Source organism: Hordeum vulgare, chromosome 7H (assembly GCF_904849725.1).
Source record: "Hordeum vulgare subsp. vulgare chromosome 7H, MorexV3_pseudomolecules_assembly, whole genome shotgun sequence".
Classification (NCBI taxonomy): Eukaryota; Viridiplantae; Streptophyta; class Magnoliopsida; order Poales; family Poaceae; genus Hordeum; species Hordeum vulgare.
Window position 1 is genome coordinate 275,555,897 of NC_058524.1, and position 16,483 is coordinate 275,572,379.

A 16,483-nucleotide genomic window follows, 5' to 3' on the forward strand; every position below is an offset into this window, starting at 1 on the left:
AGGCACTTTACGGGTTGGAGCAAGCGCCAAGAGCTTGGAACTCAAATTTAGACCAAAGTTCCGTTTGCACAGGTTCAAAAGGTGTCTACTCGGGGATTCAAAGACAGTCTACCAAGCACCAAAGAACATGTGAAGGTTGAAGACGCGACCAAGGACGAGTTTCTTCAGGACAAGCCCACGGTACAGTCGATGACTAGGACGATACTATAAAGGGCAAAGACAATGCCGAAGGTAAACCCTACGAGTAGCAACAGTCGAGTTTGGGATCCAGGTGATAACGAGGAAGTTGTGCTTAGGGGGTGAATAGTAGACATAACCACACCATTGTTTTTAAGGCATCCCTGAAGCGTCGCCTAGAGCGCCCAAAGACGGCGAGGTGTCGAGCTCGCCTTAGGCCATGGATTAAGGCGTCCAGATTCCCTTCTTGAGGCGTCCAAGGCGTCGCCTAGGCGGGCGAGGTGTCGCTTTGGTCCAATTTGGACGTCTTGGGTGGGATTGGGCAGGGTTGGACGGGAACTGGTGAGTGGCGGAGCGGGAAACAGAAATTGGGCGGGATTGGATAGAAATTTGGGGCCAATCTGAGCTAAAATAGAGGGGAGAGAGGGTGGGAAACACACCGGTGCAGAAAAATCAATCTGAGAGAGAGAAGAGCTCTCTCCTCTCAGGCAACCAGCGCCTCCTCCTCCAGATCCCGTCCTCCCACATCCAGCTTCCTCCCCATCGCCGGCCAAGCTTCTCCTGCTCTCCTCCCCTGGCGCATCCCTCCCCCGGCAAGGCAACAAGGTACGACTGCCCTCTCTCCCCTTGTCCCCAATGGTCTGTTGTGTTGTGCTGCTGCGTTGTGCTGCTGTTGTGCTGAGTTGCTTGCCTGGTTGCTTGTCCTTGATATAGTGCTAGCTGCTGCAACTTGGAGCCACCTGTGGTTAAAATATGAATGCTTGTCCTTGTTAGCTGTAGATAATTAGTATATTGTTAGTGGATCATTAGTATATTACTATATTGTTAGTGGATCTTCTTTATACTAGTTGTAGCTTAGTGGATGTTTCTTTAATATTGATGCTTGTCCTTGTTAGCTGTAGCTTAGTGGATGTTTCTTTAATATGTTGTTGGCTGTTGCACTTTGCAGTCATGGCAGATGGGGATGGTGATGCTCATGAGGGCGTTTATGATCCAATGACAGATCCAACACGCATGCCACGGAGGTCAAATGATCCTGGATGGAAGTATGGGTATTGGTTGAAACCTCCGGACATCAATATGGTTGTATGCAATCTTTGTGGCAAGATAACTAAAGGAGGGATCAAGAGACACAAAGAGCATCTTACAGCCACTGGTGGGGATGCAACAGGCTGTCCAAATGCTACCACACAACTTAGGAGGGAGATGTCAGAATATTTGGAAAACAACAGGAGAAAAATAAGACAGCCAAATGATGATGATGATGATGTAGTGGAGGTACATTCAACAACCATGGCACCAACAGTTCAATGCTCCACTACAAGGCCAAGTTCAGGGATAGCAGCCAAGAGAAACAAGAAGGCCTTTGCTGTAAAAATCACCGACAAAAAGTGTCTAGCTGTTGCAGGGACAGCAGCCAAGTCAATTGTTTCCATGCTTAGGAGAAAACCTGAGGATATTGTCGATGAAAGACGCTCCGGGTGTTCTCTGTTAGAGTTATAATATAAGTCATGTACCCTTTTGTATTTATCCCAATATATAAGGGGTTTCTTGCATATAGTCCACCACCTGTACATGTATATATACTGGCCTATGGCCTCATGGGAATACAAGTTGCTTATACCTAACATGGTATTAGAGCTAGGTCAATTATTTGCACGCTGCAACTCGTGTGATTGATCCTTCTCTCCTACTCCCGATCGAAGTCTGTCATCGATATCCTTCTCCTCCCCGTTCAACTGCCTTCTCCAAGCCGTCTCCAACCGCTGATGTTTCCTTCCAACGAAGCGCTACAGGTCCGCTCCAAATCGGCTGCTGCCCACAAGTCTCGATCCAGTCGCCCCGCGGCTCTAGGCCGAGGCGCTGCAGGTCACGATCTAGTCGCCCCATCCCGATCCAGTCGCCCCGCAGCTCCAGGCCGAGGCGCTGCAGGTCTGCTCCAGCTCGGCTGCTGCCAGCAAGGCCCGATCCAGTCGCCCCGTGGCTCCAGGCGCGCCCCGATCCAGTTGGTCGCCAGCGTCCGCCCCGATCCAGTCCCGCGAGCGATCCGGTCCCAGCACCGCGCCGCCAGCGAGGGATTCGATCCGATCTTCCCCGATTCTTCCCAGCACCGCGCCGCCAAGAGCTACCAGGGATTCGATCTGATCTCGCCTTTGCCAAATCGAGTCCTGCTGTCTGACGCGGCTCGTTGACTTATTCCTAAAAAAAAAGTCTGCTTCATCCGGCTATGTTGTTGTTCCTCGTTGTCCGGTGATCTTTGATGGCACTAATTACACCGAGTTCGTTGGCTTCATGCGCATTCACATGCGTGGCATCCGCCTATGGGGTTTTCTTTCTAGCGAGGTCTGCTGTCCGCCATGTCCGCTTCCTCTTGTGGCTCCCACTCCGCCGACCCCACCGGCTCTTCCTGCGGATGCTTCTCAGGCCGCAAAGGATGCGGCTAAGCTTGCTGATGAGGCCGCTATCCGTGCTTATGATGAGAAGGTTTTGGCTTATGAGGAGTGATACGTCTCCAACGTATCTACAATTTTTGATGGTTTAATGCTATTATCTTGTCAAACTTTGGATGTTTTGCATGCCTTTTATATCTTTTTTGGGACTAACTTATTAACTCAGTGCCAAGTGCCAGTTCCTTTTTTTTCCGTGTTTTTGACCCTTTTCAGAGGAGGATTTTAAACGGAGTCCAAACGGAATAAAACTTCCGAAAAGAATTTTTCCGAAACGGAAGATACGCAGAAAGCTTGGGAACCAAGGCAAGGGAGTCCCGGGGGAGGCCACAAGCCCTCATGGCGCGGCCAGGGGGCCCACCCCTCGCAGGCTTGTGGGCTTCCTGGGCCTCCCCTGCCCTAGCTCCTTCGCCTATAAATTTCCAAAAATCCCAGAAAAAATGAGGAGATCCACGAAAATACTTTTCCGCCGCCGCAAGCTTCTGTCTCCGCAAGATCCCATCTGGGCACGTTTTGGTGCCTTGCCGGAGGAGGGATTCGGATACGGAGGGCTTCTTCATCAACACCATGACCTCTCCGATGATGCGTGACTAGTTCACCATAGACCTACGGGTCCATAGCTAGTAGCTAGATGGCTTCTTCTCTCTCTTGGATCTTCAATACAAAGTTCTCCATGATCTTCATGGAGATCTATCCGATGTAATCTTCTTTTGCGGTGTGTTTGTCGAGATCCGATGAATTGTGGATTTATGATCAGATTATCTATGAATCTTATTTGAGTTTCTTCTGATCTATTATATGCATGATTTCATATCCTCGTATTTCTCTTCGAGTTGTGGGTTTTGTTTGGCCAACTTGATCTATGATTTTTGCAATGGGAGAAGTGCTTGGTTTTGGGTTCATACCGTGCGGTGACCTCACCCAGTGACAGAAGGGGTAGTGAGGCACGCATCGTGTTGTTGTCATCAAGGGTAAAAAGATGGGGCTTTCATCATTGGTTTGAGTTTATCCCTCTACATCATGTCATCTTGCTTAAGGCGTTACTCTGTTCGTCATGAACTCAATACACTAGATGCATGCTGGATAGCGGTCGATGTGTGGAGTAATAGTAGTAGATGCAGAAAGTATCGGTCTACTTGTCTCGGACGTGATGCCTATATGTATGATCATTGCCTTAGACATCGTCATGACTTTACGCGGTTCTATCAATTGTTCAACAGTAATTTGTTCACCCACCGTAATATTTGCTATTTTGAGAGAAGCCTCTAGTGAACACTATGGCCCCCGGGTCTACTTCACGTCATATTTTCAGCCTTACACTTTTACTTCGTTGCACTTTCCGCCTTCAGATCTCACTTTGCAATCAATCTTGAAGGGATTGACAACCCCTTTATAACGTTGGGTGCAAGCTCTTTTGTGTTTGCGCAGGTACTCTGGACTTGACGCGATTCTCCTACTGGATTGATACCTTGGTTCTCAAACTGAGGGAAATACTTACTGCTCCTGTGCTGCATCGCCCTTTCCTCTTCAAGGGAAAAACCAACGCAAGCTCAAGAGACGACAGAAGATTTCTGTCGCCGTAGCAAGGAGGCTCTTCAGGCGTATCATGGTGCTCTGTCTGTTTACACCCAGTGGCTTGATGATGATGCTCGTGCTGCAGCTGTTCTCACTGCTAGCGTTCTGCTTCAGTTTGCCTCTGAGTTTTTGGGCCTTCCTACTGTGTTTGAGATGTGGACTCGCCTTCGTCAGCGCTATGAGCCCTCGGGTGATGCCTTATACCTCTCTATGGTCCGTCAGGAGCATGCTCTTCAGCTGGGTGACTCTAATGTTGATGACTTCTATGCACAGAGTTCTGCTATCTGGCGCCAGCTTGATTCTCTCCGCAGTGCTGGTTGTCGTACTTGCCCCTGTTGCCAGGTTGTCCAGGCCGATTTGGAGTTTCATCGCGTCTACGAGTTCCTGTCTCGGCTCCGTAAGGAGTTTGAGCCCCGACGTGCTCACTTGTTTGCTCGTGGCCGTATCTCTCTCATGGAGGCGCTTTCTGAGATTCGTGCTGAGGAGACTCGCTTACGTGGTGCTGGTTTGCTGGAGGTTCCCTTGGTACTCGCTGCTCAGGCTACTGCTAAGCCATCTGCTGCACCGACCCCTTCACGCTCGAGTGCTCCGCCGCTCTTGCCCACACCTTCTGGAGGCTCAGGTCACCCCCGTCCACATTGTGGCTACTGCAACAATGATGGTCATATTGAGTCCAACTGCTACACGAAGAAGAAACACTTGCGCAAGGCGCGCTCATCATCTACAGAGACCTCGTTATCTACCTCGACAGCTTCAGCCATCGCTTTGACTGAACAGGATATTCTGAGACTTAAGCGTCTGCTCGCTGCTTCGGGTTCTTCCTCGACGGGTACTGCTGGTTCTGTGACTGAGGCTTCCCGCACTGAGCAACCACCTTCTACACAGTCAGGTACATCACCATGGGTTCTGGACTCTGGAGCATCCTTTCATATGACTTCTAATTCTTCCACTCTCTCCTCCCTTCGATCGCTTGATTCTCCTGTTCATGTCCTCACCGCTGATGGTACTCCCCTTCCTGTCGTTAATAGAGGCACTCTTACCACCCCTTCTTATTTTGTTCCTGATGTTGCTCATGTTCCTCGACTTACCATGAATCTGTTTTCCGCTGGTCAACTTGCTGATTCTGGTTGTCGCGTCATCCTTGACCTTGACTCTTGTTCTGTCCAGGACCGTCGCACGCACTCTGGTTGGGGCTGGTCCTCGCCGCCGTGATTCTGAGGGTCTTTGGGAGTTGGACTGGCTTCAAGCTTCTTCCGCTGCCCGCTCTATCGCCAGTTCTTCCGCTTTGGTCGCCTCGGCTACCAGTTCCTTCCAGCAGTGGCATCATCGACTTGGTCATCTGTGTGGTTCTCTTTTGTCATTGTTAGTTCGCCGAGGGCTTCTGTGGTCTGTCTCAGGAGATGCCTCTTCAGAGTGTCAGGGTTGTCGTCTTGGCAAGCAGATTCAGTTACCATATCCACATAGTGAGTCAGTGTCTAAGCGTCCTTTTGATTTAGTTCATTCCGATGTATGGGGTCCGGCTCCCTTCGCTTCGAAATGGGGTCATAAATACTATATTATTTTCATAGATGACTTCTCTCGTTACAAATGGCTTTATTTCATGACTTCTCGTAGTGAGGTGTTGTCCATTTATAAGCGTTTTGCTGCCATGGTTCATACTCAGTTCTCTTCTCCCATTCGGGTGTTTCGTGCTGACTCCGCTGGCGAGTATATCTCTAAGATGTTGCGTGGTGTTCTTGCTAAGCAAGGGACTCTCTCTCAATTCTCTTGTCCTGGTGCTCACGCTCAGAATGGCGTGGCTGAGCGAAAGCATCGTCATCTTCTTGAGACGGCTCGTGCATTGATGATTGTTGCCTCTCTCCCGCCTCATTTTTGGGCTGAGGCCATCTCCACCTCCACCTATCTCATCAATCTCCAGCCTTCCGCTGCTCTACAGGGTGATGATCCTTTCGAGCGTCTTTTTGATTGTTCTCTCAATTATTCGATGCTTCGCTTGTTTGGTTGTGTTTGCTATGTTCTTCTTGCCCCCCGCGAACGCACCAAACTGACCGCACAGTCTGTTGAGTATGTCTTCTTAGGCTATAGTGATGAGCATAAGGGCTATCGTTGTTGGGATCCTATCGGCCGTCGGATGCATATCTCTCGGGATGTGACTTTCGATGAGTCTCGTCCCTTCTACCCACGCTCATCTTCCTCGACCTTTTCAATGAAGGATATCTCTTTCCTCACTTTTCCTGATACACCTCTCACCCCCATCACGCCTTTGCATATTCGTTCCGCTCCCTCTGCTTCTCCACCTCCAGTCGATTTATCGCCACCATCTTCCACAGTCTCCTCGCCTAGCATGTCACCAGATTCTACACCTTCATCTCCGGTGACTTCTTCGTTGCCACTCCCCGATTCTACCTTGGCGATTCCTCCTTCCATTGTTCCATCTTTTCCTCAGTGTTACTCTCGTCGTTCACGTTCTGTGGATGCCTCTGTGGATGTGTCGTCATCCTCGTCTCAGCCTACTTATGGCTTGCGTTCTCGTCCTCGTCCGCCTGTTGATCGATTTGGATTTTCCACCGTTGGTGCTGCTGTTCTTGAGCCGACTACCTATCATCAGGCTGTTGTTCATCCTAAATGGCAGTTTGCGATGGCAGAGGAGATTGCTGCTCTTGAACGCACTGGTATGTGGGATCTTGTTTCCCTTCCTCCCGGAGTTCGTCCCATCACTTGTAAGTGGGTCTACAAGGTTAAGACTCGCTCCGATGGTTCTCTTGAGCGTCACAAAGCTCGTCTTGTGGCTCGTGGTTTTCAGCAGGAGCATGGTCGTGATTATGACGAGACTTTTGCTCCTGTGGCTCATATGACCACTGTTCGTACACTTCTTGTCGTGGCTTCTACACGCCACTGGTCTATCTCTCGGCTTGATGTTAACAATGCTTTTCTTAATGGTGAGCTGCGTGAGGAGGTGTACATGCAGCCACCACCTGGGTATTCTATTCCTGATGGCATGGTATGTCGTTTTCGTCGCTCTCTCTATGGCCTTAAGCAAGCCCCCCGCGCCTGGTTTGAGCGTTTTGCCTCTGTGGTGACTGCCGGTAGTTTTTCACCCAGTGTTCATGATTCAGCATTGTTTATTCACCTTTCTCCTCGTGGTCGGACTCTTCTTCTTCTCTATGTTGATGACATGGTCATCACTGGAGATGACCCTGAGTATATTGCCTTTGTTAAGGCCCGTCTTAGTGAGCAGTTCCTTATGTCTGATCTTGGACCTCTTCGCTACTTTCTTGGGATTGAAGTTTCTTCTACCTTTGATGACTTCTTTATATCCCAGGAAAAGTATATTCAGGATCTTCTTGCTCGTGCTGCTCTTACTGATAAGCGCATTGTTGAGACTCCTATGGAGCTCAATGTTCACCTCTGTGCTACTGATGGTGATCCCCTGCCTGACCCGACGCGTTATCGTCATCTTGTTTGAAGTCTTGTTTACCTAGCTGTCACTTGTCCGGATATCTCTTATCCGGTTCATATTCTGAGTCAGTTCGTCTCTGTTCCCACATCGGTTCACTATAGTCATCTCCTCCCTGTTCTCCGATATCTTCGGGGCACAATCTCTCACCGTCTATTCTTTCCTCGCTCCAGTTCCTTACAGCTTCAGGCCTATTCGGATGCTACGTGGGCTAGTGATCCTTCAGATCGCCGTTCACTTTCTGCTTACTGTGTTTTTCTCGGTGGTTCTCTCATTGCCTGGAAGACGAAGAAACAGGTTGCAGCTTCCCGTTCGAGTGCAGAGGCTGAGTTGCGAGCGATGGCTCTTTTGACGGCAGAGGTGACTTGGTTACGGTGGCTACTTCAGGATTTTGGTGTTTCTGCCACTTCACCGACTCTGCTGTCATCTGACAGTACACGTGCTATTAGCATTGCGCGCGACCCTGTGAAGCATGAGCTCACCAAGCATATTGGCGTTGATGCTTTCTATGTGCGCGCTGCTGTGTAGGATCAGGTTATTGCTCTTCAGTATGTGCCTTCCGAGTTACAGTTGGCGGATTTCCTGACGAAGGCCCAGACTAGAGCACAACATGGCTTTTATCTCTCCAAACTCAGTGTTGTTCATCCACCATGAGTTTGAGGGGGGGGGGGGGTTAGAGTTATAATATAAGTCATGTACCCTTTTGTATTTATCCCAATATATAAGGGGTTTCCTGCATATAGTCCATCACCTGTACATGTATATATACCGGCCTATGGCCTCATGGGAATACAAGTTGCTTATACCTAACATTCTCAAAGCACCATGGAGTCCAGCACAAAAACACCGGAAGAAAGACACTATGTGAGTATGCAGTGGGCATTGTTCTTCTATGAGTGTGGCATACCTTTCAATGTTGCAAGCTCTAGGCAATTTCAGATTGCAATAGAAGCCTCTTGTCAATATGGCTCAGGTTACAAGCCTCCTCCTCATGAGCTGCGGGAGACATTGCTTAAGGATTGTGTCAAGGAAACAAAACTGTTGAGGGCGCAGCACGAGGTAGCATGGAAGCGATATGGCTGCACACTTATGTCAGATGGCTGGTCCGATAGAAGGGGACGCCACTTGATCAACTTCCTTGTAAACAGCCCGGAGGGCACTTACTTCTTGGAGTCGGTGGATGCATCAAGTGAATGCCAAGATGCTTGGATGATAGCAGATTTGCTAGAGAAGAGAATTGAGGATGTCGGTAAAGAGAATGTTGTCCAAGTTGTCACCGACAATGGTGCTAACTACAAGGCAGCGGGCAAGCTTCTAATGGAGAGGATTCCTACACTATATTGGAGTCCATGTGCATGCCATTGCTTGGACCTAATGTTGGAAGATATAGGGAAGCTAAAGGCATTTAAGAAGCCTATTGCAAGGGGTAGACGAGTCACTACTTTCATCTATAGGCATGGCAGAATTCTTAGTCTAATGAGGAAGGCCACGGGTGGGCTGGATCTTGTGAGACCCGCAGCCACTCGTTTTGCCACATCCTATCTTGCTCTCAAGAGTTTGGTCACCCACACGCAAGCTTTGAGATCTCTGTTTACATGTCAAGCATGGGTTGGAAACAAATTGGCAAAAACAGCGGCTGGTTTGAATGTGCAAGAGATTATACTTTCCGCAGAGTGGTGGCATTCAGTTGAGGACTGCCTTAGAGCTTCAGCTCCTCTTCTTCGAGCTCTTAGGATAGCGGATGGTGATGAGGTTCCAGCCATGCCAGAAATGACAGCAGTAATGCGTCATGCAAAAGAGATGATCAAATTGGGTTTCCCGCATCAAAATAAGCAAGCTTTGCTCAAGAAGATCTTGCTCAAGAAGATCATTGACATTGTTGATAAACGTTGGGAGACTCAAATGGATCATCCATTGTATGGGGCTGCTTTGTTTTTGAACCCTGGAAAGTTCTTCTCTATTGTCAAGAGGGGTGATGATGCCCTAGTTGGGGAGCTAAGAAGTTGCTTCAACTTCAATGATGTCCTTGCAAAAACGATACTTGATGTCGAAACTCGCACGAAGATTGATACACAATCTGTTCTCTATGAGGACAAGCGGGGAGCCTTTGCTAATGTGATGGCAATCCAAAACATTTCAAAAAAAAAACCTCGTAAGTCAACTCAAGTTAATTTCAGGTTTCAGCATGAAAAGCAATTTAATTTCAGCAAGGAACCTTTGCTAATTTGTTTTTTTTCTTTTTACCATTTAAGTTGATTGGTGGCGTTCATATGGTGGTCGAGCAATTGAGCTACAAAGGTTTGCAAAGCGTATTGTTAGTCTTTGTGCTTCATCATCCGGTTGTGAGAGGAATTGGAGCACATTTGAATTTGTGAGTAGCTTCTTTCTCTTTATTTCAGCAAGAGCAAGTTAATTTGAGCAAGTTAACTTCTTTCTCTTTATTCACTCTATTTGCTATTTGTAGATCCACACAAAGAAAAGGAACTGTTTACAAGTTCAAAGATTGAATGACAATGTCTTTGTTTCATACAACCGGAAGAACATGGATAGGTTTAAAAAGAGGCGTGAGAAGATGAGTGACAAAAGCTATGATCCTCTTATCATTGAGGATTTTGATTGGGGCAATGAGTGGGTTGACCCAACAATACGTCCAGCCCAATGTGCTCGAGGGTGTCCCAATGACATTTCATGGGGGCTTGTTGATGAGGCTGTTGGTGCAAGTTCGTCGCTGCGAGGTCGCAATTTTCCTAGAGCTACAACCATGGAAAGGAGGCACTCAAATGCCAATATCCAGTACAAGAGGCAGCGCAAAAGGTCTGCTCCATCACAACCATTTCATAATGAAGATGGTGAAGACGATGACCAAGAACAACACTCAAGTATCCCCAATGGAGAGGATGATGATTCAGACTTTCCTCAAGATGATGTTGATGTGACCGATGATGAAGAAGATCCAACTAGTGCTGACCAAGGGTGAAGACAACACAAATGCTACCATGGATGAGTTCGATGATGGCTATTGAGCATTGAGAGTGGACAGCCTTGCTTATGAGTTCATTGTGTTTGCCTGTTTAGAACCTATTTTATGTTGTAATCTGTGAACCTAATTTATTTTGTGTTGTGGACTTGTGGTTGTGGAGAGCTAGACCTATTTCTTTTGCACTCATCTTATTTAGTATTTACTCTCTGTTTTCCTTACCAATGGTGGTCTGTTAAGTACTTAAGTCATGTTTTAACCATGTATGTTCCATCTTTATGCAGATTTCTATTGTGGAAGAAAGAAATGGGAAGAAAGATGGAAAAAATGGATGCTGTGTGGGCTCAACAACCAGAAAATTCAAGGTATTTCGACTATTTATGTCTACTGCTCTATTTATGCCTGGACGCCTTAAAAACTATGAACCACACCTTGTGTTTAACCAGGATTAGTAGTCCAAGTAGGATTAGGATTCCTAGCCGTGTCGGTCATGTAACAAGCTAGCCTAGCCTGCTATATATACATGTACCAGCACCTTGTACACCAAAGACAACAAAAAGAGAGAAGTAATAAAAGGCTAGATATGAGCCTTTGGCTAGCAAATCCATTAATTGATTTATTTTTCCCGTGTCACTAGCTACGCAAGTTCCATAATCGATCCGATCGTAGACAGCCGGAGCGAGGATCGTGTATACCTCGTCGGGTACATATATACGCGTTGGGCCAAGGCAAATCAATCAAACAGCTTGCTTGTTTGCTTAGCTTGCACTGGTACGTTTGTGTATTGCTTTCCCTGGCATGCCTTCTCTCAGGGCATTATCCCATCAAGGATGCCTGCCAGACTTTCTCATCTCGCCAACGTTCAAGGGGGGGGGGGGGGGGGTCTGTCCGTAACCACCATGGCTACAATCTTGTGGTGTATTTCGAAGAATAGGAACAACATGATGTTCAACACGATGCGGTCATCGAATGAGGATCTTCATCGCGTGATCATCAATCACCTAAAACTAGGGATAATCTGTTGCGCCATCGTGTTGATCCTTCCCCATCAACCTCTGGTGTGCCAACCTTGTTTGAGTGTGTTATATCGCTCATGTTGTGGTGCGCTTGTTGTACCTCCCCACCGAGGGACTCTGTTTGCGCACAAATGTGTCCCGGTGCTGCTGTATGTATATGTAATTGCTTGTATTTCTAGCCTTTCTAGTAATGGAATTTAGGTGGGCGATCACCCTTCGTTGTTTTCGCTCAAGAAAAAAAAAACAGTATATAGTATATAAGTTAGCCAGCAAGCTTCGGTGAGTTGAAATCATCACTGTTGCATTGCGGTATACATATGTGCATGTAACAAACAATAGTGTAAGAGCATCACTAGCAGATCCCGCAAAACGCCATCCTGCAAATATCATTTACGATACCCCGTAGATGCAAATATGTTGTATCGCGGACATCGAGCAAGAATAGATCCCTTAAACAAACATAAACACATACGGCAAATTTAAATTAGCAGTTCACGCCACATATTACATCGCCAGAGTTCATACGAAAACAGAGTTCACACTAGCACTAAATGAAAGTAAACCTAGATCTACTCATCATCATCATCACCGGGCTTCTTGATGTGGAGGTGGTACTCCACGAGGGAGTTGAAGAGCACGAACACCAAATCATAGTCCTCCTTCAGCACCACCACACGCGCCACGACTTCGTCTTCGGGGGTAACCGCCTCCTTTGCCTCGAACCACACGAGCTCCGCCGCACGGAGTCACTTGAGCACGGGGGAGGAGATGTGCTCGAGGCAATCAAATTTCCTCCACGCCCGCCGGTCGAAGCTGCGGGACAGCGCGCCATGCTTTCGCGCCTGTTCCTTGCTCCACTCCATTGGCGGGCAGAGGGAGGAGCTCCCGGCCTCACTGTCGTTGTGGCACTTGCACGGCGGCTGAGGCGCCGCGGCCCCCTCGGCCACCCCTCCCGCAACCGAAGCTCGACATCTGGGCGAGCTTTCTGTGCCTGCGCGCGGCAAATCACGAACAGAGGAACGAGGATTTGTCGCCGGAGCTAAAGAAATGCGGCGGAGGAGAAAGGGGAAAAAGCGGACGCAAAACATAAACGTCGGTCACTCCGGTATTTATGTATGTGGGATTCTGGTCCGGTTTACGGGCCTCTCATACAAAAAATATAGGACGGGCCGTGTTTACATGACCTGTTCGGATTGGGTTTTTTGTGTGTCTTGTAAATCTGCCGGAAAAAGACGGCCCGGCGAGCTTTTACGGGATGTGCTAAAGATGCTCTAACACACTTCCAACTCATGAATCCGAACAAAGTTTTACCATTACCAAAGTGTTTGAACCATTAACAAAATCCACGGCTTCTAGACATACATTACACGGCTAGCTATCAGCAATAGCGTACCTTCATTAAGGGTCGCTTCATTCTAGATGGGATTCTTACCCTTCATGAGATTGTGCACGGTCTTAAGTGTACGAATAAGAAGGCCGTCATTCTGAAGTTGGATTTCGAGAAAGCTTATGATTTGGTTAGGTGGCCGTTTCTTAGAGATGTACTTTTGGCTAAAGGGCTTCGACGGGGCATAGCTTGTCTGTGAGGGGCACACAGTTGTCTCGGTGAATGGGGTTGTTGGCCCGTACTTTGCTAATGGAAGGGATTGCGTCAGGGTGACCCAATTTCTCCCCTTTTGTTCAATTTTGTGGTTGATGCATTATCCCGTATTTTGAATCGCGCAACAGTGGCTGGCCACATAGTTTTGGTCGTGTCTGAGCTCATTCCTTCGGGCATCTCTCATCTTCAGTACGTTGATGATACGATCATCTCTGGCGGAGAATAACATGCAATGCCTCACTACCCTCAAGTTTCTTCTCCTTTCTTTCGAAGCACTTTCGGGCCTCAAAATCAACTTCTCTAAAGGTGAGGTCCTCTCCCCAGTGGCTGGCCACATAGTTTCGATCGTGTCTGAGCTCATTCCTTCGGGCATCTCTCATCTTCAGTACGTTGATGATACGATCATCTCTGGTGGAGAATAACATGCAATGCCTCACTACCCTCAAGTTTCTTCTCCTTTCTTTCGAAGCACTTTCGAGCCTTTTGCAGCAGTGGAGATCATTGACTAAAGAGGACGACCGGGCAGCGGTGGAGCTTCTCATCACACGGATAAAGGCTACGGCTCACTCCATCCTGCATGCGGATCAAACTGCGCCTCCTTAGCTGGGTTCATTGGTCTTCTTCCGGCCTGTCTGTTGTGATCATTGCCGCTTGTCGCCGTTGAGACTTTAGTGTTTCATGTTCATGTAATGTCGCTTAACCACGTTGGATGATGTTGGCTTTATTAATACTAGCAAAAGGGCCCGTGCGTTGCAACGGGAGAAAAAAAATATCGCACGCTTTTAATCTTTTTATAATTATTTTGATTTATTAAAATAATAAGCTAACTAACTAATGTAGTCAATCCTATCCTATTTTGTTGAGAAATCAACCCATCAATTGTTAATTACACCATGATGAGAAATTGAGCGGGACAAGCAAAGCAAAACAAAGAGGCTACGTGAATTGATCAATGGACTGTTATCTTATTTCACTCATGGGGTAGAGAATGTGGGATCAGATGACAAACTGAAGGTGGTGTTCCATTCTCTGTCTCTATAATAATACAATCTTACATTCAATACATTCATTCATCAGCAAACAAATCCCCACAAAACAAAATTTCTTGCCGGTGCTTGGCACACGGTTGGAGGCATGGGGAGGAGATCTCACCAGATGATGAGTTCCTGCCGGAGGAGGGGATACGATGAGGGGAGCAAGGGTTAGGCGCCTCTATCAGGTCATAAGGAGTCGTCGTTGCCGTGCCATAACCTCGGAGTTCCCCGTGTGAGCCATGGAGGCCCGCCTCCACCTGCAAGTACGTCGCTCCGCCGCGCCGCCGCCGTTCTGCATCGAGCAGACGCACCATCCCCAATCACTGTAGATGTCATGTTGATTTGATCCAGAAGATGTGCTCGAGCGCCGAAACGGGGGCAGCAAGCGGGCAGAGGTACGGCCGCGGAGGCGGGTGGGTTGAGATCGACAACAGTGGTGGTTGAGGTCGGCCGCGGCGGCGAGTGGTGTGGCAGCGTCCTGGGCACACGCCAGGGTGGACCAGGGTCGACGCGATGCGCTCGAGCGCCGCAACGGGGGCGGTGAGCGGGGAGAGGTACGGCCGCGGAGGCGGGTGGGTTGAGATCGGCAGCGGTGGCGGTTGAGGTCGACCACGGCGGCGAGTGGTGTGGCGGCGGCCTGGGCGCAGGCCAGGGTGGCCCAGGATCGACGGGAGGAGGGAATGTGTACGGGTATAATTTTTGCAGCGAATCGTTTTTCCTTTTGCATTGCAGATAAATGATGAAGCGCGGGTTGAATAACAAAAATTACAGGGGTTTTTTTATAAAAATGATGCGGTGGGTTTTTCGACGGAAGCAATAGCCTCTTTATTATTAGGTATAGATAAAGTCGGATCCATGCCTTTTATCTAGTATAAAAAATAAGTTATCATGAAAGTAATAGTCAAATTCAAATATTTCTAAAGAAATCCGATTCCACTACAATTATTTTAAACTTAAAGCAAGCAGCACACAGCAGAAGAGAGATATCCACCATGCCGGACTTACGCGGAGAAAAGGGTGGAGGAGCGACCCCGGAAACCGCTTCTCGTACCGCACCACGGCCGTCTGCAGCTTGCCGCCACCCCCTCCCACAGAGACATCCCCGGACACCGGGCGGCGGTACCGGAGGTAATCTGCAATGGAGCTGCTCGCAGCGAACCGCTCCGCCCCGTGCGTCGCCGTCGCGACCGGGAGCAGAACGCGGCGGCACCGGCGGCTGTGCCGCGCGAGGGTGGGAAAGGCGGCAAAGGAGGTGGAATACGCCGCTGATGCCGTGGAGAGCATGGCAAGCGCCGGGTTGCTAAGGCTAGGGTTCGGATGGGAGCGTGCGGGGTAATGGTCCTCACGAAGGAGTGGGCGTGCACGGAGCTGAGGCTTGCCCGAGGATTGGATTGGTCTCTCGTACGCGTGGTCACGGAGCGGCAGGTCCAATTGACTGCTGACAATCACAGTCCTTCTCTTCGAGCTGAGCTGAGCAGAGTGCGCGCGGATGCCTTGTCATCGGCCACGATTCCTTCGGTGACAATTTTTGTGTTTTGATCAACAAAATCCAGATATGATCTTAACTTTAAAAAAATCAAATCTAATCTCCTTACGTCATGCTAACATCTTCGACGTCTGGTTACAATGGAAAACATCTAGGTTGCACTAGAAACGTCAGGGACCACGACGTCTGGTACGGGGCCCGCTCGATCCCTCCTTGATCGGACGTGGCAAAGGTTCAGACGCTAGGGACCCTGACGTCTCACACCCAAACTCCGCGTACCTTGGCGTCTGGCCCAGTTAAGTCACTCGGCCGCTCGGGTCGCCCCACCTGGTGCATCTTGTTCCTCCTTCACCAAAAACGCATCCCGCCCTCTCTCTCACCCCTCTTCATCCTCACACCCCACCTCCCCTCATCTACTCGCTCCTCCATCAGAGTGTGTGGATCCAAGCACCCAATCATCCTTGAGGTAATCTCCCTCAATCCCTTCATTTTTTTTTTGTTTTAACATCTTATTTTGAGAGTATTTATGAAGAATGGGTGATGTTAAGTAGATTATTTCTTAGTTTTAGGGATTTTTGTGTAGTCGTTAGATTATATAGATGGTTTGTTTAATATTTTTTATATTTTTTTGGCCTTTGAGGCATTTTATTGAATATGTTAGTATATGATGTGTTGTATATTTTGTTTAATAATTGAGTGTTGATATGATGCGGA

General features: G+C 48.4%; 1 protein-coding gene across 1 annotated transcript in view; it reads right to left on the bottom strand.

Annotated features, from left to right (window-relative positions):
- LOC123406950 overlaps nucleotides 1-15,742 on the bottom strand; it is a 41,518-nt gene extending 25,776 nt beyond the window's left edge. Inside the window, exon 1 of the mRNA XM_045099969.1 lies at nucleotides 15,289-15,742. Coding sequence (XP_044955904.1) covers nucleotides 15,289-15,567 — 279 coding nt within the window. The 5' untranslated portion in view covers nucleotides 15,568-15,742. The remainder of the gene's footprint in view (nucleotides 1-15,288) is intronic.
- Between the last annotated feature and the right edge of the window lie 741 nt (nucleotides 15,743-16,483).